Consider the following 22,887-nt stretch of genomic DNA (forward strand, 5'->3'; position numbering starts at 1 on the left):
TCACAGGTTCTGAAGTTCAGGGCATGGACATTTTTGGAGGCTTATTTTTCTACCTACCACTACGGTTTGGTACATACTGATTGAACAGATTAGTTTTTCAATCTCATATTCCTGTAGCACTATTGTGTAATGACAACTATAATACTAGGCCATAGGCTTACTAGGTAAGAAATTAGAGGATATAATGAAAAGCTATTATCTTGGGTCCTCCACAAACGTAAAAGAGATATGAGCAGATAACTCATCTGCTTTGAGAAAACGACTCAGCAAAGAACTAGTAGGATGGCTTCATTTTAGATAACATTTTATTTGTCAGAGCAAGATTTGACAGACTTCTTTTTTTAACAGCTGGAGAAATTAATTTAAAATCACAGCATTTAGTGTATTGGCACAATTACATAGTTTTGAAATAAAACTACTGCTTCTACATTTTAATGAGAAGATTTGAGGATAGAAGGCATACAGTTAAGCAGAAATATTTTGTTAGTAGAACACTGACAGAAATTAGATCCACTATGAAAACTTCTACAGTGCTCAGTGATTTCTTCGTTATAAATAACAATTTTGAATGTGTACTTTCCTGAACAGAAAAAATAGTAATTCAATTTATGAATACTTTCATATTTACAATGCTCTTATAAAAAAGTAAATTAAAAAGTACTATTGCCATGTGAACTATAAAATTTCTAGAATTAAAATAATAATGAATTCAAATATACTGTATTCAAATACCAGTCCGATGCAACAGAATACTCATTGTGCTAATGTTATAGAATAGACTACTTCAGCTCTCTATACACTAATTTTACATTTATAGGCATAAATATTAAGTTTTGGCACATTCATGTTTTATTGATGAAGTTTTTGAAATCACAAATTGTAAAGGAAGCATAGAAATAGCATTTCTCAACCTAATGTCAACTTTAAAACAGATATTTTTAATTTTTTAATTTGCAGAATTTTTAAAAAATATTAGAAAATAAAATGGATATAGCAAATTGAGGTAAAAGTTGTTTCAGCAGATATTCAAATTCAGAACAATTCACCAAATGTTAAAATGTTCATTCAACTCTTCATCTTATCTCAAAAATTGCTCAAGTTGACAAGAAAACAATTTTATTCAAAACATATATTATTGTAACATCCATTCTCTTTTTATAGTTTTGTTTTCTGCCCCTTCAATCTGTTACATTCCTGTTTCTGTAACTCTCATTATCAAGGTGGTAGGGGACTAGTTTCAAAGGCAACATGACTCACAACAATATCAAGCTAGTGGTTTCCTTCAGGATATTGATACATTTCTGAGTTAGAAAGAAAATATCTTCCTTGGGTGCAGTGATATCGCTCCTGAGAAACCAATTACTTTCCAAATATCGGCAATACTATTTTTGACATAACTAACTATGTCATGTAAGAAAGTGTGCTATGGCTATATGGTACATAGTTTTATCTTTCATTATCTACAGTTCCTATATTGCAAATAGAAAAGCAAATTTAAAGTATTTGATTATCTAGCAATTAATAACTGGATAATTTGACTGAGTGACTTTTATAGATTGGTCATGCACAGCTTGGATTTTTAATATTTTTGCAGCTATATGCATAATCCTCTGTGTTTACCGTAAACATCCAAAACAACAAGGGACATTCTTGAACAATCTATAATACTCTTCTTGGATCTTAAAGAAAGAAAAAGGAAGAGATGTTAAAATAATTATGATAATTGTGCTAAATTATTTCTAAATTACAATAACTGTTATATTTGTTTTTCTAAAGTATTATTAATTTCTGATTATCCATTAAAATATGCTCAAGTTTAGGTAAATTATGTTGACATTTCTAAACAGCAAAGTTTTAAAAGTATATTTCTCTAATAGATGTAGGTGTTCGATTTTCTTGATACTAAGAGACACTGAATTTAATCAATTAAGTCAAGGAGTCACAGGTCTATGGAAAAAAAGAATTCTTTAACAATTTGGTAAGTGATGGTATAGAAACTACTGTGGGGTTGATAACAAACACTTGCTTACCTTTCTAGATAAAACACACAGAAATAAGAAGATGAACATGCCCTGGAAGGCATTGCTGACGGTGAAGAGATAAGCAGTCACCACGGAGGCATGCACGACATGGAGCACCCCGAAGATCCAGGTGGTACCCAGGAGGAACAGGAGAGCAAGCGCTCCTCTGGCACAAGACCTGTCCATTAAGACAGTCACATACATTTTACATGCATACCTACATATTACATGCACCCACATTCTCAGATCGTGTGGAAAATGAATTTTTGCTCTAACCAAGAAATCTTTTCTACAAACCAGTTATGATTTGAAATTCTGGGCCGCAGTAACATGGGACCGCCTTAAGGGTATGCTACTGCACTGTGACAGGGAGGTGCTTCCCAAATCAAGGTCCCATTCTTAAAACTTGACATTTAAAGGGAATTAATCTTAAAATATTTCCATCTGATGTACTGCAGTCCACATGCTTTGATTTCAAATCTAAGGCTGCAGGAATTCCCGAAGGTAAGACATATATCTACTAGGAAATGTTTTCTCTATGAAACCTTGAAAAGGACACCATGTGGACTTGGGTCAGCACATGTTCATGACATCAAAGGAGGATTCTGCTTTCCCTTCAGGTTTAGTAAAGCAGAAAGTGTAGAATATAAAATTGGACTTTTTTTTTCTGGTGCAATATGGTTACCCCAAAATAAATTCATGTCGGAATATTGATTTCTAAAAAAAATTAAAGATAAATGTACACACATACTCACCCTTACATATTTTTGCCTGATTGCCTAGGCATTTTGGGAAATCAATCATCAGTTTTGCTCATTGAAGACACTGACTTGAAAATTAAACCACTCATTCATTTTTAGACAATTATTCTTTACTAAAGAAAATATTTTATGGTGACCTCCAAAAATAAGTAATCTTCAACTTTATTAAAACCAGAACACTATGGGACAGTGAGGACTCAAAGAAAGTAATCGATCCAACAGTTGCTAAATCCAAACTATAAATCTTGTGCAAGGTATCGAAACTACAGGAGTGTTCCCAAGCAACACAGTCAGTTGTTTCCAATGCACCCTATAGTATAATTCAGATTTTCCTGAACAAACCATTTTCAAGGTCTCAATAAATCTATTTTAAAGAGGGGATTGACAGAGCGATCACAGCAACATGTAAACTGGGAATCACAGAAAGAAACAGCTACCAAGCTCTGAGAAACACTGTTTAAAAAAATCATGAAGGTATATTTTGCCTTAAAATGCAGTTATCATATTTGCCTTTCAAAGGTGAGGATGTTTCAAAAATTATTTTAATTACCATTTCATCTGTGATAATGGTTTTATTAAACATAAATACTATTTTCTAATAAGTATTTCACATGATAAAAACAAGCGTGAAACAATCATTTAAAAACAAAAATCTAAAAAAATAATTTGTTGTTATTAAAACTTTTAATTACTAAAGAAAGTAAAATTAAACATTTACCTTATATTCTCATAGCAACTGACTTCTGGTTTCAATCCTGCAGTGTGACGGAAAACTTTGTATATGATAACTCCAAAAGCCAAGAGATTAACCTGGGAAAAGATATTAATTTCAAAGAAGAGATAACTTCATAATAAATTTGATCTACACAAAAGGAAATAACAAATAGTAAAGATTTCAATCAGACAGAAACCAAAAAATCCTGACATTTAAAATATATATTAAAAAGTACACACCCTCTGGTACACATAGGCAAATAAATCTGTGATTGATCTTTACAACATCACTGAAAATTGTTGGTACAAATGGTAGTAAAATTTGCCAGATTGTGCTAAGCAACCTGTTCAAAAAACTTCATCAGATGTTATGATCACACCTACAGATTGATAAGTATCATCTGCTGCTAGTAATATGATTAATATATATAATAAGATAAGCTTTTGTTAGGAAAGCTTTGTAAGTATGTGGGAAAGCAAATTTTTGTTCACTAAATTACTTATGGAAACATGTTAGCGACAATTCTATCAGTCCTTTAAAAATGTGGACTGGAAAGGGAAAATGGAAAGGAAATTAGAAAACTCAACACAACTTCCTCAAGTTTTATTACTAGCAAATGTTTTAATCTACTTTGTTTTTGTGTGGTTCATCTAGATGTCTCTCCTAATATTTATGCTCAGATTTCATTTCCCTAGATTTAACCTCAGAAGTTTTAAAAATATTAATCAATTAAATGAATGTTTGTTGGAAAGGAAGTAAATTTTATTAATATACACCTTCTATTATTTATATTTCCAGATATTGGATAAATAATGTACATGAAGTTTTTATCATTTTTATATGATGGCATCATGAAAAACATCTCTTTTCCTTTGTCTTTAGATGTCTTCAAGTTATAATGTCAGAAGACTAATGAAAGGTGTTTAAAAACATGTATTTATTCTAATATGAGCATCCTAATAATTTAACATATTAAATATTATAGAAAAAACTTGTAGATTGAAACTTCACTGAACATCTCATTAATCCAGATATTAAAATTATGACACCAAAATGAAGTAGTATAATTTTCATATAAATTCTTATATGAATAATTCAAAAGCTTCTAGTTACAGAAAATTTTTGTCTTCCATAGTCTAAGGAGTGTTTTATGATGTTTCAAAAATGAAATTTAGTAATAACTACTATATTACTGGCATCATAAAATCACAGGTAAGAGAATTTTATGTTGCTTTGTCTCAGTGGAGAGGTCCTTGAGGGAAAATCTTACAGGAATAAGGGTCTAGTTCCCTTTTCCTGCCACCAAATACCAACTACTTCTAATTGTATTACTAATTAATTCTGGTGATAATAATGCTTCCATATAAAGAAAGACTTTGGCAATTGCATAGAGGAGAGAAATTATATTTAAATGGATTTAGCTGGCAGTTTTACTCTATTGTATGCTCAAATAATTAACTGAAATGATAACTTGCTAACATTTAATTTTATAAATAGACCTTAACACTTATAAAAGAGAAATACTTAAAATTTTCTAGGTTTCAATAACTACAGCTTTTTTACATAAGTATGAAAACATTTTAATTTATAAATATATGAGTATATGTTTTGAAAAATTAAAAAAATGTATTAAAATTTAGGTTTTATAATTAATGCATGCCAAAACATTATTGGTCTGAAATTCCTGAAATAATTTTGATGAGGTATTGCTACTGAACTTGTTATTTCAACAAATGGAAGTTCTGAGATAAAGTAAGTGTAACCTATAAAGACATTCTCTAGTTCAATGATCTTTTACATAAATCAGCTATTTACAACATACACTAAAGTTTCCTAAGCTTCTTTTTTGATTATACTGGGTTTGATGGATAGTTGTATTTGCTGCTGTGGTTTCCCAGGAGTGCCTGGACTCCTTGGACATGCCCTTGTACATCACATGCTAAGTGAGTGAAGCGAAGAGGGGAAATGGAACATTCCCCAAGGGAAATCTAGATCTGGAAAGTGCATTTTTTTTTCAGTACAAAAAGGAAAATGTTTACATACTTATAAAAACCAGGTGCTGCTGTGCATGCGGGAGATAATTCTTATTCCATAAACTCCCGTATTCCCAAATGTTAAGAGAAAATACAGTAAAATATTTTCATCAAAAGGTGTTGCAGTTTTATGTTATCAAAAATCACAAATACATTGATTAAATATTTTTCATATTAATTGGCAATAATGCAAATATATGGGATTTTTCATTTTTATTTAGGTTAATAATTTTGTAATGGGCCTCTTCAGTACATGGTACAGGAATCAGACATATTAATCAACATAACAGACAGGGTCTTTTGTTCTGATAAATTCCATTAAGAAAATAGATAAAAAAGAATACAAATGCATATAAGTCCACACACTGTGATAAAAGTTATCAATACACACATTTGGATTAAGAGAAGAGGCAAAATGGACATGAATTAGAATGAAGTTTCTTTTAAGACCTAGCATTCAAGCCTGGACCTGATGAATTATAATGCATTAGGAGATTAAAGGAAGAGGGAGAAAGGTATTTTATGGAGGACAACAGCTCAGAAAAGAGCTGTGAGGTAGTGGGGAGCTAAAAAAGTTATGTGCCTTTTAACAACTGATAGAGATTCCTGGATGTAGTCAGCAAAATAAACAGTAGCATGAAATGCAAATTAGATTTTATCTTCAGGGCAAAGGGTTTTAATTTTTTATTTATTGTTTCATTCAAGAATCATTTCTGTACTATAGGCTTTTTGCTCAGTGTGCTATGGTAAGATGGAGAAGATGACCAGTCAACAGGCAAGTACAACACAACTCACTCAGCAAGTGCTATGCAGTTGTTTGCGTAGTGGGGTGTAATAACACAAGATATAGAACCCTAAACCATGATTTCTAAGCCAGTCTTGAATGACCAGTGTGAACATAGGAAATCGACACGGAGAATATTACATGGGCACTCAGCCAGTGACCTATAGGCCTTCACTTCCTGCGTGATCACATCCAGGGGTTCCAAATACTATCTCTCCCTACGCCCTGGCTCCTCCACCTAGGCATCTTCAAGGCCTGGTGTTTAGAAATGTGAAGATACAAACTGCCATTCTTTCCCCTAACATATTTTTGTTGTAGTTTCCACCCCACCCCACCCCCCCCTAGAAAAAAATGTTACCTCATTCTTCTAGCCCATCAGGCTTATTTGTCACCCAAATCTTCATCTCTGCCTCCCAAACATGTTGAGGACATAACAACCACTTTTAGTTGTCACAGCTATTTTCCTGAAACAGGTCATGTAGCACAGCCCCTGGCTCCCGCAGAAACCTAGTGGATTCCCCTGCTGTTATAATGGCTTACTGTCATCTCTCTCATAACACTTGGCCTGGCTTCTTTAAAATATGTCAGGCTATTTCTCTATTCAGCAGCCTCCATTCAGAATTAAAGCCAAGGATCTCACCAAGCCCTCTAAGGTGTGATTTGGTGCCTGCCATATCACTTCTCTCAAGTTCTACTTTTCTATACTTTGGCCACTCCACTCCATTCAAATTGGATTCTCTGTCTTTTCTTCTAGCATACCAAAGATGCCACAGGGCAGGTGTACTGGCCTGGCTGAAAGATATTCCCACAGCTCATTCTCATTCTGCATTTAAATGCCACCTTATCTACATACTGCCTCCCAGTGTAGGCTTCTTGAGAAGACAGAAACTCAGCTGAGAAAGTCACATCTAGTTTAATTCTTCAGAAATGCAGAGGATGATGAATATTCTTTAGCGATTTGGATACTGTGAATTGTCTAGGCCAATGTTGACTAAGGGAGAGAGAGAGGGGAGAGAAAGAGCCTGAGTGTGAGCATTCACAAATGTTGGGCCATTTCCTGAATGTGCCCAGATAGTTAGGCCTAGCTCAGGGCCAAAAGCTGGGAGATGGGAATACAATTCAGAATCTCACGTAAGTAGCAGAAACCCAATTTCTTTCTTTTTTTTTTTTTTTTTTTTTTTGACAGGCAGAGTGGACAGTGAGAGAGAGACAGAGAGAAAGGTCTTCTTTTTTGCCTCTGGTTCACCCTCCAATGGCCGCCGCGGTAGCGCGCTGCGGCCGGCGCACCGCGCCGATCCGATGGCAGGAGCCAGGTGCTTCTCCTGGTCTCCCATGTGGGTGCAGGGCCCAAGCACTTGGGCCATCCTCCACTGCACTCGCTGGCCACAGCAGAGAGCTGGCCTGGAAGAGGGGCAACCAGGACAGGATCGGTGCCCTGACCGGGACTAGAACCCGGTGTGCCGGCGCCGCAAGGTGGAGGATTAGCCTAGTGAGCCGCAGCGCCGGCCGAAACCCAATTTCTTGCACCCTAACCTGCTACCTTCCAGGGTCTGCTGATGGAACGTGAGAATTAGGACTTGGAGCTGGGAACTGAACCCAGACATCTTAATCTATGATTCACTCTTCAAAGGCCCACCCCAAAACTCTCTCTTCCTGACCAAACTTGAGTAAGGCTCCTCTGAACCCGCTCTTCAGCTAGTCCGTGACCTTGAACTTCAGTGTCTGTCCTTTTAAAGTCCAGTCTTAGCAAAAGCCCTGCTAAATCAGATGTGCCCTTAATATTCGATTGTCCTGGCCTACAGTTCAGCAAGAACCTTGTAAATTAGTTTAGCAAGACATTCCCCTAACATTGGTGTCTCCTAGTAATTATTCCAGTACCTTCAATCTCAATTTTAGATGTAACTCCTCAGCATGTCTTTATTGTTTCCTGATTTGAGCCAATCTCTCTGCCTTTTTACCATTGCTTTGACACCCATCACAACAGTCTTCCTTACAGTTTTACAAGCCTCAGAATAATTTTAATGTATTTTCTCATCATCATAATGATATAGAGTTTTTCGAGAATAATAATTTCCTAAAACAATTAGAACAAAATTTTCCTTAGTTATTCTAAATAATTGAATATTATGAATTAGATAATATATAGCTGAAATTTTTGGTAACTGAAAAAATGTAAATTTATTCTTTTTGCTTGCATGCTCTTCTCATCCAAAAATATATGCTACTTTACATCTTTTCTAACAGAGTTGAAAACCATAAATACAGGCTCATTATCATATAAAGTCATTGAAAGGCACGTGACTTTACGTATTTAGGTGTTGAAATTCAATGCACTTGGGTCTGGTGCTGTGGCATAAGCAGGTAAAGCCTCTACCTGCAGTGCTGGCATCTCATATGGGCGTCAGTTCGAGTCTTGGCTGCTCCACTTCCAATCCAGCTCTTTACTATAGCTTTGGAAAGCAGTGGAAGATGGTCCAAGTCTTTGAGCTCCTGCACCCATGGGGGAGACCAAGAAAAAGCTCCTGGCTCCTGGCTTTGGGTCAGCGCAGATATGGTTGTTGTGGTTATTTGGGCAGTGAACAAGCAGATGGAAGACCTCTCTCTGTCTCTCTGCCATTCAAATAAATAAATAAATAAATAAATAAGTCTTCTTTAAAAAAATAAAAGAAATTCAGTGCACTTTACATAGTATAGAAAAGTATATTTTTCAAGATTTATTTATTTATTTGTGACAGAGAATCTTCTTTCCATTGGTTATTTTCCCAAATGGTTGGGAGAGAGGGAGGGAGCGAGGGAAAGAGAGAGAAAGAGAGAGAAAGAGAGAGAGGGAGAGAGAGAGAGAGAGAGAAAGAGAGAGAGAATTTTCTTTCCACATGTTCTTTTCCCAAATGGCTGGGGCTGGCTGGGCTAAAGCCAGGAGACAAGAACTACATCTGTTTCTCATGTGGGTTGTAGGGGCACAGTATTTGGGTCATCATCTGCTTCTTTCCTAGCTGCATTAGCAGGAGCTGGATAAGAAACAGAACAGCTGGGACACAAACTGGATGCCAGTGTTACAATTGGTGGAAAAATATCATTTGGGAAGGCAAGTTTTATGAAGTGAATACAAAAGAGCTGAGATGAGACAAAAACAGGGTAGCTCAAACTAAGATTATATAGAATTGCAAAGCATCTCTAATAATAACTTGGAGGCAATGACTTTGAGGATAGTTGAGAAAGATCTGCATTTGGGCTTCAGAGTTGGGAAGGTACTATTAGTGCTTACACAGCAGTGAGTCCATCATGATAACGGATTCCAGTACTTGGGTGAGTCATGAACATATAAGAAAAATCATGAATATTAACCTTACTTAAGAAAATGGTACCTTGAAATGATAGGTGCACTTGCTCATTAGGGTTTACTTTTGTGTGCTTATTTTGTTCTGCGGTTTCCTTATTATTTATCTGTAGATGTTAGTGCCACAAAGGCAGAGAGGCTAATTAAAGATTCACAAATGAGCATTCATTCATTATCACTTTGGTCTCAAAAAATTTTAATGGGCTTAGACTGTCAATTAGGGGTTCATGAATCTTTCTAGGAATAAACAAGACAGGGACCTTAGATGGCAAACATAAAAACACTGAAATTGATTGCTGCACTTTAGAATACAGAAGAGAATAAAAAGACTGTAAAGGAAAAAGAAATTGACGTCATAAACACTTAACCCTTGAGAGAAAGCAATATTTAAAATTTAAAATCATTTCCTGTGCTTCATCTTACGGGGTATTTGTGCATATAGAGATATGTTTTTTAACTTCAGATATATGCAGTCATTCTAAAGTTTAGGACACATGCTCTGTTATTTGATAGGGTGTTAAAATTTTTTAAGTGCCGTATTTTCTTAAACAAAATTTAAATAGGTGAGCTGGTGAGAGAGCAAGAGATAATTCTGGAAGATTTACACCTACAAGTACATTTAACCCAAGGGCTTCAAATTAAAACTTCAAAATGAAGCATCCTAATTTTTCTTTTCTTGGTCTTTTTCTCAATAATTAATGAAGCCATCTATATGCTGATGTCAGATTTCACCAAAAAGAATGAGAAAATCTCTCTTACAGCACTTTTAGACTCATGCTTTAATTTTTCATATATATCAAACAGAATCTGGTTCATTAAAAAATATGTCATGATCACAACTTCTATGTCCTTTCAAATGGTTTTATTATCTTTAAATTAACTGACCTACAACAAATCTGCTTATGCCATGAACAAAGGGCAAATTTCTACCAACCTACTGAGTAGTCATACAAATAGTCGCTCGTTCATTCTCAGTCCTTAGGCCACTGTAGGAATGACTTAGTCATCAATCTAAACATCAAAGTCAAAAAAGAATGCACTACTAATTGTCCAGGAGTTAAATTGGAGTCAAAGTTTTGTCTACTGTCTTTCTTTTTTTTTTTTTATCATTTTTAGTTGAACTATTCCTTTATATATCTTAGTTACAATGCTGATCACATAGAGCAACAGAAAAATTGAGGTACATGGTAAACAGAACAGTGTTATCCAAAAATATGTCTTACACCCTAATCCCTTGAATCTTTGAGTATGGAAAGAAAGGGATTTTGCTGATGGAATTCAGATTGTGGACTTTTATCATAGAGAGGTTGTCCTGAATTGTTGGGTTGGACTCAATATAATCAGGTGGGCCCTTAAAGTAGAAAAACATAAGGAGAAGAGAAGGCAGGAGAGTAGAGGCAGAGAACCTGAAGCATGAGGGCACTCAATCAGCTGTCTTCAAAGACCAATAAGTGACTAAAGCATTATGGGAGGTCTCCACCAGTAAGAGTAACCAACAGTTAAAGGAGATGAGATAAGTCCTATTGTCCCATGGAACTCACTTTGGTCAACAATGTGCATGAAAATGGAAAGGATTTCTCCCCCAGAGCCTTCATAGTGGTTGATGCCTTGATTTTAGCAAGGTGAGACTCTAACCTGAGGAACCAATTTAGCCACAAAACACCCAGAACTTTGACTTACAGAACTGTGAGAGAGTATGGAGGTGTTGTCTTATGCTGCTATGTTGTGGTAATTTGCTAGGGGAGTAATAAAAAATAATACAGAAAGAAAACCATGTTGATTTGCATATATTTATATATAAGTGCATGTATGTACAAATACACATATGCATATAGTTAATGCATATATATTACATATATATTATACATAAATAATGAAATACCCAATGATATAGCTTTAATTATTTTTAAAGAAAGATTTAAAATCCAATTTAAAATAAGTACTAATTTATCATTAACTCATGTTTGTTATTGGTGTTTTAGATATTTGATGAGTAAAAATTAAATAAACAATCCTTTATTTGTTTATTAGTGGATTCTATGTGTGTGTGTTTCTTAAAATAAAACAATGAGCAAGTATATTTTCTTAAAATAAAACAATGAACAAATAGTTATTATGCTCCTGGCAAGAAAGTCATAGATGGATGCGGTTTGTTACTTTTAAGTACCAATCCTATTTTCTTCCACTTATCTTTATAGGCATTTCTCACATGATTTTGAGATAGTAAATAAAAGTGCAGGATACCAGTTAACTTGAGTTTCAGGAAAACAATAAATGATTTTTTAGTATAAGTATGTTCCACATGGAACAAGTTTACCTGAAATTCAAGTTAACTGGGTAGTCTATATTTTACGTGGTGCAGCTAATTTCATAGCTTTCACATTATTTTGTATCTGACTTTTTTTTTTATAATCTGAAGACACAAGTTTCTTGGTGGAAATTCCAAGGATTGCACCCTCTCCTCACTGGTGGTCCTGTAACTGTTTGAAAATAGATCTCCTAGGGAATGGATCCAACTGTTGTAGAATCTGAACATGTGTGTGTGAGTTTAGACATAGAATGTGCTAAGAGTCAGGAGGGCACTTCTGAAGTTCATGGAAATGGAATTAGAAGATAAGTTTATTTTGTTGGAGTGTTTTTTTTTATTTTTTTAAATCCTTGCATAGAAGGATTCTTTGAAAAGTTTGCAGGAAATGAAAACTAAAAGTAACTATGGATGGTTTGTGGTTAAGTCGTTGCTTGGGACACTTCCATCCCGTGTCAAGGTGCCTGACTCCTGCACTTCCAATCCAGCTTCCTGATAATGCACATCCTGGGAGGCAGCAGAAATGGCTCAAGTAGTTGGGCCCCTGCCAGCCACGTTGGAGACGAGTCCCAGGCTCTCAGTTTCAGCCTTTCACAGCACAGGCTGTGGCAGACATTTGGGGAGTGAAACAGTAGATGGAAGATCTCTCGATCTGCTTTACAAAAATGAACAAAAAGCAAAAACCAAAAACAAGCAAAAAACTTATAGAACCAGAATAAACATCTTTTAGATTCATGTTACATAAACTTTTTGAAGTTCCTGATATGCAGGGGATGAAACGGCTATAAAAGGATTGAAGCCAGTAAGGAAAACACCTGGGCTTGGAAGAAGTCTTTCCCTTGGAACCCATCAGTGTGCACCTTGAAGCTGTGACAGGAAGCAGAGGACTGGGCTAGTGTCTGTTAAATACCTTTTGTTGATACAGTTATGGTTAGAGATAAACACTGCAGAGCTTAGGTGTAAAATAGTATTGGCATAAATTTATTGAAATCTTAGAGAACTTATGCTATCAGTTTCTTGATCTATTTTCAGAACTGTGAGGAACATAGAATAACACTTTTTCCTCACATATACCTACATGACACCTCTAGGAGGTTACCTTTCTTTGCTAACACACAAACTTCATGTTGTTTAACAAATAGTAGACTCAGAATTTACCAGACTTGAGATTAACTACGGACCAAAAAATGTTCCTCCGCTGAGGTTGCTAACACCAACTCTAGAGTGAGCAAACCACAGAGAAATGGAGTACTGCATACAATTATAGGAAAAAACAAATGTGATAATCAGAAGCATCTGAAACAACAATAAACCTATTTAAGTACCTTTTTTTTTTGGACAGGCAGAGTTAGACAGAGAGACACAGGTCTTCCTTCCGCTGGTTCACCCCCAAAATGGCCACCATGGCCGGCCTAAGCATTTGGATTGGGCCATCCTCCACTGCCTTCCCGGGCCACAGCAGAGAACTGGACTGGAAGAGGAGCAACCACGACAGAATCCGGCGCCCCAACTGGGACTAGCAACCCGGGGTGCTGGTGCCACAGGCAGAGGATTAGCCTCGGCACTGGCCCTATTTAAGTACCTTCTAAACATCGCCACAGGAGGGTCTCTTTTACTAGCTCACCCTGGGATATTAAAGGTACTAAATGATGCCACATTAATCTCTTGAGATTTATACTTTTGAGGAAAACAATGCTTTCCCATCAGCGGTTGCCTGCTAGAGAACACAGCTGTGTGAACAGTTAGCTGTTTTGGTACAGAGTAGCAATTTGTATGTACTCCCATACTACTACAACACTGAGATTCAAGTCTATGGCAAAAATAAATTTTGGGTGCTAATATTTATTGAATGTTTTCCATGTGCCACACCCTGTTGTGCTTCTTTTATTAATTAATTTTTTCCTCATACCAACTTTATGTGCTGAGTGCAGTTCTTATCAACATTATTTCATTATTATTATATTTGTTTCACATGTATGGCAAAAGAGGAACAGAATTGTTAAATAACTTGTCCAAGGTGAGACAGTCTGGAAGAAGCATAGCCAATATTCATGTCCGGGAGATGGGTGCTAGAGTTTGTGCTCCTGAGCACTTTAAAAAATTACCAAGCTATGGATGAAGGGCCAGGGAAGAGAAACTAAACTGACATATATAATTCCAGTAGCTTAAGAGCTACTTCATTTTAGAAATGGTTAAAAGGAGAAGAGTCAAATATTAATGAGTAGTGACAGGGTTAGTGCTGGTGAACAGCAAGGCTTTCCTTCTTTTAGACACCAGTTTTGATTTCTAGATAGTATTCTCCACAGTAGAATGTCCAAGTAATCTAAGAGACAGGATCAATGACTTAGATCCAATGGATATTTTTCTATGGAAACATGTTTTAACTAATTAGAATTCTTTTAATTATTTCCATGTTGTATAATTACATAGCCTATGAGTCGTCACAAAAGATGTATTTGTTTCTAATGGTAGAGAGGTTTGTCTCCTTTGTTATTTTAAACTTTCTGCAACTTACTTTGTGCCTGCCCCTTAGATGCATTTGCAGATTACATTAACTATTTTTAATAAAGTAACCCTAATAAAATAGACAAATGAGACATAAAATATCTTCAAGGGAATTATGGCTTTAAATAAAAAATAAATATTTGATGAAGAATATACAAACGAGAACATGAAAAAACTAACGTTTTGTCTATTTCTTTCTTTTTTTTTTTTTTTTTTTTTTTTTGACAGGCAGAGTGGATAGTGAGAAAGAGAGAGACAGAGAGAAAGGTCTTCCTTTTTGCTGTTGGTTCACCCTCCAATGGCCGCCGCGGCCTGCGCACCGCGCTGATCTGATGGCAGGAGCCAGGTGCTTCTCCTGGTCTCCCATGCGGGTACAGGGCCCAAGCACCTGGGGCATCCTCCACTGCACTCCTGGGCCACAGCAGAGAGCTGGACTGGAAGAGGGGCAACCGGGACAGAATCCGGTGCCCCGACCGGGACTAGAACCCAGTGTGCCGGTGCCGCAAGGCGGAGGATTAGCCTGTTGAGCCACGGTGCCGGCCCATTTTGTCTATTTCTAAAGTGAGCTGTAAATAGCTTGCAAGCTACTTATGCTACAAAGGATTGCTACTCAGAATATATAAGAAACTGAAAAAAAAAAAAAAACCCTCAACAATATAGGGTAATGCAAATTGACACTGTATCACTTCACCCTGTTAGAATCAACTATCAAACAACCAACACGGCTTTGAGTGGGAGGAATGCGCTGTTGCATTGTCTTTAAAATATCCGTGGACTAGTGATTCTGGAGGCCTGTGACTTTTGTGGGGGCTTGCTTTGATGGCACTGTGTTAATAAGCGTTAGTCCCTAAGAGGCCCTACTCACTGCCCTGGAACCAGCCAAAAAGAAATGGAGTTGAGAAAAGGGAAAGAAATTTGTTATCTTGGCACTTGGGTTTGATTTTCTTTTCATTTCATTTTTTTTTTCAGCACTGCAAAATTTGTTTAGAATATGAAAATGCTGTAATTGGACTGTTTCTTTTTTTCTTTTTCTGCAACTATGACGTGAATTGAATAAAAATGGCTCTTGGAAAAATAAAAAAAAAAAGAAAGAAAGAATGGCCACTATCAATATGACAAAGTGACAAATTCTGGTAAGAATGTGCAGAAAAGGGAATTCTTATACACATTAGGTGGGGATGTAAATTAGTATAGCCACTGTAGAAAACAACATGGAGATTCTTTGAAAAATTGGAAATTGAACAGTTACATGATCCACCAACTCTAGACATTTGTCTAAGAGATCATGAAATCATTTTAGGAAAGAGGTATCTGCTCCACTGTATTTATTGTAGCACAATTCACAAAACCCCAATACAGAATCAACCAAGATGTTTGTCATCAGATGTATGAATAGAGAAAATGTGGTATATATACACAATGAAATATTATTCAGCCATAGGACAGAATAAAGTCCTGTCATTTGCAACAAAATGGATGGAACTAGAGGATATCAGGTTGAAGGGAAATAAGCTAGGCACAGAGAGACAAATACCACATGTTCTCACTCCTGTGGGGAAACTAGAAATACTCACAGAATAGTGATGTCTTTAGGCTGGAAGGGTTGAGGAGGAGAGATGGATTCTGGAAAATGGATACTAAATTAGAGTTGAAGCAAAGGAATCAGTTTGTAGTATTATACAATGTAGTTGGGTGACTATTGTTGATGATAATCTACTATGTGTTTTATGAACAAATAGAAGAAAGGAGCTTCAAGCCTCCAATCACAAAGTGATGTCAAAGAGGGGGAAATATTGATTACCCATCATTGATATGTACACATTGTATCCATGTATTTAAATGTCACAGTGCGGCTCATAAATTTGTACAAATACAGATAACAATTTTTAAAAAAAGATGAATTGAATGATTTTGGGACAACTTTGTGGCCCAGCGGGGTAAGCTACTTCCTGCAATGCTAGCATCTCCTATCAGAGTGCCAGTTCAAGCCCAGACTACTCCATTTCTGATTCAGCTCCCTGTTAATGCATCTGGGAGGGCAGAGGCTGATGGCAAAGTACTTAGGTTGCTGCCACCCACGTGTCACTCTGCCTTGAAAAATAATAAATACATAAATCTTTTAAAAAACTTAACTATTTGCCAGTAAGGTTAAAACTGATGAATGTCTAATGGAATTTGATAAAATGTTTTTCAAAAATTTAAATTAAGATCACTACTAGAAGTATGGATTTAGATCCACAGTTTCAGGAATATTTAAAGTCATGCAACACTCAGTTGAATAACCAGTTTCATTCAAGTTAATGATACATGTTTAGAAGTCACTTTTAATGTTTTCTATTTGAGAGTAATAATTTTTTGTTAATTATGTATTATTGCAAAAAAACTTTTCTTCATGATTACATAAGTTACCTGCAAAATACACAGGAAATGATATGGTACTGAATTTAAATGTATTCCATTATCAATATAAGTACACACTTGTTTCAGTAAACGCTATTGGAAATCTAATAACAAAACATTATTAAAAATGTGAAGAAATGAGTATTTGAAGTGTATACTCAGTGCGTACATCTGCTACACGGTACTATGATTAAATACAGATTTAATATATCTTTGGGAAGTTGTAGCTCTGGTAGCATTAATGACAAGTATTAAAACAAACTGAATTTAAAGTTGTGCTTTTAGGGGCCGGTGCTATGACATAGCAGGTAATGTTGCTCTATTTCCAATCTAGCTCTCTATTAATGACTTGAGAAAACAGTGGAAGATGGCCCAAGTTGGGCCATCTACATGGGAGACCTGGATAAAGCTCCTGGCTCCTGGTTTCTGAACCAGTCCAGCTCGGGCTGCTGCTGCCATTTGGGGAGTGAACCAGAGGAAGGGGGATATCTCTTTCTCTGTGTTTCTCCTCTTTCTCTCTATAACCCCGCTTTTCAAGTAAGTAAAAAATCTTTTAAAAAAATCTGAACCTTTAGATTGCTGTATTTAAAGTATAGACAATATTTCCTTTAAAAACTAAAAATTTAACAATTTATTGTGGACTACACTGATATTTTAAATATTATAATTTTATCTTTTATTCTTAATATTGTCAAATGTTATATATTTATACATGACATATTAGTAAACAAGCAAATATATATAATTTTCATGATTAAACATATTTAGTGATGCATATGATATTTGCTTTTGTCAAAAATATTTGGATAACACTGCCTTAAATGATATGACAGCCTTAAAAAAGCAACAGATACTCCTTCAAAATAAATAGAATCAGTGAACTCCAGAGCCACACTATGGATTCAAATTCCAACTGTGATATTTACTAACTGGACAATTTATTTAGCATTTCTGTATTTTGCTTTCCTAGTGTGTGCAACAAGAACAATAGTAGTATTGATTATCACAGGGCTGTCATGTGCATTAAGTTACATAACTAGTGAAAAGTATTCAGAATAATACCCATTTTATCAGTTTTCAATAAATATCAATTATCACTAACAGCTATAATATTCATATAAAATCACATTTTTAAAATTGTCTTGAATACTTGTAATGTCCAGTGATGCATGCACCATATATTTATTGAAGTTAGTTAACCATTACTTTGTTATATAAGAGCAGTTCTATTTGACCTGTAATCATGTATTTAAAATATCAGAACTTAAATCTCTGTCTTTATTTTTGAGCAATGTGTTCTCATTACAAAACAGAGAATAATTTTTCACTTGTATTAGTTTCCTGTGAAGAAATGTCAGTAAAAGGAAGACTGAAATAGTTGTAATTCAAGAGTAAATCAAGTGCTCATTACTCCTGTAAATAATTCTTCCTTTTTATCAAAACTTCTCTACAGTAGAATTGTAAGATCAGGCCAAAAATCTCACTATCTTCCAGAAGTTTACAGAAAAGGAGGCAATACTTATATTTAAATGGGTGATCCATAGACAGAATATCTTAAATTTGAAAAACATTTTTAAAATGAATCACTTGTGATATTCTGGGATATTTTACATCAGTGAGTAGTACAAAGGTCAGCTGACTTTGTAAAGGGCCATATACTGAAACTAGATTTTAAGAGCCAAATGGTCCCTACCACAACTACTCAACTCTGTCCTACCATTAAAGAAGGCTTAGAGGATACCCAAGCAAATGAGTGGGGCTGTTTTCCACTACAACTTTATAAAAACAGAATGTGGCCATTGCTGACATCTGGTCTAGAATTCAAAGTCCACTTAAGGATAAGGACTTTTTAAATATATTCTTATTCTTAAAGCCTACAACATTGTCTGACATAGAAAAAGCGATAAAAAATTACTAAAATGATGAAGGATGGATTCTAAACTCAAATCCTGGGTATTCATAGTCTGTGTAACAATCATTTGATCATTAATTTGATCAAACATTATTAAAGTTTAATTTTTATTATATCTTGAAGATTTTGACACAAGAGAATCTCGTCAGAAGTAGATAACTTGTAGATAAATATTCTAAGTTATCTAAATGTTATGAGCTTTCAGGAATAACTTCGTGTAAAGGAAAAATATGAGATAAGGAAAGAGAAAGGTGAAAGTCACACCTTCTTTGTTTTATGGACAGTTCCTAGGATACATCTGCAATATTTTGCACCTAACAAACCATATCTGTGGATTTCATGACACATATTCCCTAACACATGTACGGACAGGTAGCTCACAGCAAAAGTATTAGTCAACAGAACTTGACAGGATATTTCATCCTTAAAATGAAGTTATAGCTAAATAATCTCTGCATGTTATTGTGGATGAAATTTAACTATAATATGTAATCATTTAAGGCATTGAAACAACATTCACACTTTGTATTTTTAACATGACTCCATTAAAATATTTTAAAATAAGAATGTTTTCATTGTTTGAAAGAATAATTTAGTAGTATCCAAAGCAGAATGGAAAGGAGGAATGAGCAGAGAATTTGTAAGCATTAGAGATAAAGTGACCCCATGGCTGTAAGTGACTGCCATGAGCCTATTTTTACAACAGATTTTAACTGCAGATGGTTATAATCCATAAAGATACAAGAAATGGAGCATAGATGAAGGAGAAAAAAGCATAGTGTAAGATAATTCACAGTAATTGATTTAATGTGACAATGAAAACTTTGTTATTAAAATCACTTTTGTTAAGATATAAACATTGAAAATGTTTTTTTACATATACTTGTACTATGAAATACTAAGAATGAAAAATCCACATGAATTATATAAATCATTTAATCATTGATTGGGACTTGCACAAAATCAAAGATATATTTAAATTATTACCAATTTAATTTTTTATTAAAAGCATAAAAACAGAAGTGACATAAGATTATCCCCCAAATTATTAAAAACTTTCCTTTATTAACTTTTAAATGATACTGATTCTTTTTTTTTATATATATATAGCTCCATATATCAAGTTGATCTCATTAACGTTCTCTATGTGTTACAAATCAACAGCAAAGTGGTAGGCATTTGAAATAGTGAGAAGATGCCATTTGTGACTCCAATATCCCATATAGAAATGCCTGGGCTTGAGTCCTGGCTCTATTCCTGATTCCAGATTCCTGCTAATGTGATGGCTCAAATTGTTGGTTTCTTGTCATACATATGGGACACCTGGCTCTGGCCTTTGTGCTGGCCCAGCCTGGGCCATTGAGGGCATTTGGAGAGTAAAGTGATGGATAGGAGAATTCTTTCTGTCTCTCCTACACACACACACACACACACATACACACACACACCCCTTTCAAGTAAATAAGAATAAATAAAAATTTGAAAAAGAAACTTAAAAAAAAAATAAGTTGCACCTACAGAAAGAACTCTGCATATACTGTTTATTAATTATATTACTTCTGAAAATCTCTGAAATGTTATGGCCAGAACATCCTTTTATTGTTAAATATAATACATTAATGTTAAAATTCCTAGAGACAATATGCCATAAATAGATAGATTGGCAGATACGGATGACTCTAGTCATTTCCCAAGGAAAAAAAATCAAGTGAAAGTAACAAGTTATAATAAATGCTTCACACTTTTCCTTTTTATGACATCTTTTCAAAATAATCCACTTTCAATGTTGAAGATTTTTATTTCAATTTTCCTTATGGGAAAGAAATTAACAAATTTTGAGCAACTACCTCATTGGTAATTGATTCATTTTTGTATTCAACAATATTACATGAATGATAATAAGCTAAACTTCAGGATTATATTATGGGAGAAACTCTATATGGTTTTGCTTTCACAGAATATGCCATCTATTTAAGAAGATAGATATTAGTTATAAGCAGTTATTCACACTAATCCATGCATAATTACAGATTGAGAAAAGCAGTTTAAAAGTAGTTTAAAAGATTTTGTGGGCTTTTATAAAGGCATATAACATAGAGATGTATCAGAAAACAACAAGTCAGGGTGACGGTGCTTTCTTGAAAGTCACATAGAATAGGAGTGGCCAAGGAGAAGAGATGGACAGAAGGAGGTGATGGTGGATGTTTTAGTGCAGAGCTGATGTGATGAGGAGGTACACTGACCTTCACAGGAACTGTCCAGCAAACAGTGTGCTAAAGGGCAATTACAAATGGGTGAAAACAGTGAACTTGTGTGAGTTGAGCAGCAAACAGGCTAGAACACACTGTAACTCCTAGGTAAGGTGTCCATATACTCCGGTTTGTCTGTGCTAGCATTTTTTCTGTCTGCTGATCAGTGTTCATTACAGTTTATCATGTAGCTGGCTTTTTGTCAATTGTTACCATCTTATTAAGCTCAGATAGGTTTGGTATGTTCCAGCTTCTGCCTTGGCTACTGGGAACCCTGTGAGTGTCAGGTAAGCAACAAACACTTTTTCACATGAGGTTAAACATGAGAGAATAACAGGAAACCTCTCTCCTTTCTGACCCTAGACAGACACAGGGCAAGCATCACCTCCTATTCAAATGTGCTCAGCATTGCTTGTTAGAGACAGCTACCTCCTTAATGTTTTGGGGATTGTGTAACAAGGATTCAAGATAGCTGTCATTATCAGCCACATGGAGTTCTGTCCCAGGTAATTTTATTGTGTAGAAAAAATACATTTGAAAATAGATTTGCAATAGAGTTGTTCTATAATTCCATCAGTATACTAAAAGAAACAATTTGAAGTACCATATCACTCATTTTTAATCCACATACCACCTGTACTTTCAATTTAATTTCTTACTGCCTGTATGAATGGCTTTAATATTAAAGAAATTTTTAAAAAGACTCACTCTTTTTAAAAAGAAACTAATAGAATACTTTGTTTTCTAAAGAAAATAGGTATAGAAATTAGAAGTATATAATGAAGAGCAATTACAAATGAGTGAAGTGCTAATCTTTCACCCTTTTCTCTATGACAAAGATGAATAAAAAGGAATTTGGACAATTAGATGTACTATGAGGTACTGGGAGTGACGGATGAATATGAAATGAAAGAGCAGTAAGCATCCCGACTACCTGCATTCCTTTCTTAACCTCTATTCTGATAACTTCAGTATTTTAGTAGGCTATTTTGGTTAGTTGCTGCATATTCTTTTCAGATATTTAAATAATGTAAAACAAAGGGCAGAGACGTTGATAGTAGAAAATATTTGCTTCATTCCTAACAACATGGAAAATAAATTTTTGACACTGCACAAAGGAAATAAAGTATTATAAGTTTATGAATAATTGTTAGGTCTGCAGTTGCTAGGAATATCACAACTCGTCCTAAAATCATTTCTGGAAGTCAGAAGATAAAAACAAGATTTTCATGACCCTAACAAAGACCTCTCATGAAAGGGAAGATAAAAGGAGCAGTGTCTGTGAGACAGTGCAGAATGAGAGCTCTAAAGCTTGAGCTGGTGGCTTGTGTGTGGTGCTCAGTCGTTGGGGGATGCGGGGGATGCTCCATAAGCTAGGTAAGCCTCAGTTTCTATTTACTTAAGACAGTACAAACATTAACTTAACTTTTACCCTAGTAAGTGTGAGTTAAAGCCTAATGACTAAAAGCTGTGTTCTGATACCAAACAATTTGGACTTTGTTTCTGACAAGATCCCATCAGGCATTAGAAAGAATTTTCAAAGTTCCCACTCTGGGAAGCTCTGAGGCTGAACTGGACAGCATTCTCGAGAGTCACACAGTTAATTCCTTCTCTTGCAATGAGCAAGTTGTACTTTACAAAATATGTTGATGAAAATGGAGAAATATAATAAACACTTTTAGGGAAGTTTATTATGTTCAAATGTGTAGAACAAGAGTTCTGTGAATGCTGATGTAGAATGTCTCAAAGGGCTCACTCTTGTTGCAGACCACCTTGAGCAAAGACATCATGTTATACTCAGAAGACAATAAGAAATCCAAGAGTGACTGAAACATGTACTGTGCTCTTGGCAAGTTTAAAGAATG

The 22,887-nt window shown here is 35.1% G+C and overlaps 1 protein-coding gene across 1 annotated transcript in view; it reads right to left on the bottom strand.

Moving 5' to 3' along the window:
• Positions 1–287: 287 nt before the first annotated feature.
• The window catches only part of ADGRL4 (adhesion G protein-coupled receptor L4), a 121,524-nt gene continuing 98,924 nt past the window's right edge, over positions 288–22,887 (bottom strand). The window contains exons 14-16 of the mRNA XM_062193410.1: positions 3,501–3,592; positions 2,031–2,199; positions 288–1,679 (exon numbers count right to left, since the gene is read on the bottom strand). Of these exons, the coding sequence (XP_062049394.1) occupies positions 1,617–1,679; positions 2,031–2,199; positions 3,501–3,592 (324 nt within the window). The 3' untranslated portion in view covers positions 288–1,616. The remainder of the gene's footprint in view (positions 1,680–2,030; positions 2,200–3,500; positions 3,593–22,887) is intronic.

This window comes from Lepus europaeus, chromosome 5 (genome assembly GCF_033115175.1).
Source record: "Lepus europaeus isolate LE1 chromosome 5, mLepTim1.pri, whole genome shotgun sequence".
NCBI classification, from domain to species: Eukaryota; Metazoa; Chordata; class Mammalia; order Lagomorpha; family Leporidae; genus Lepus; species Lepus europaeus.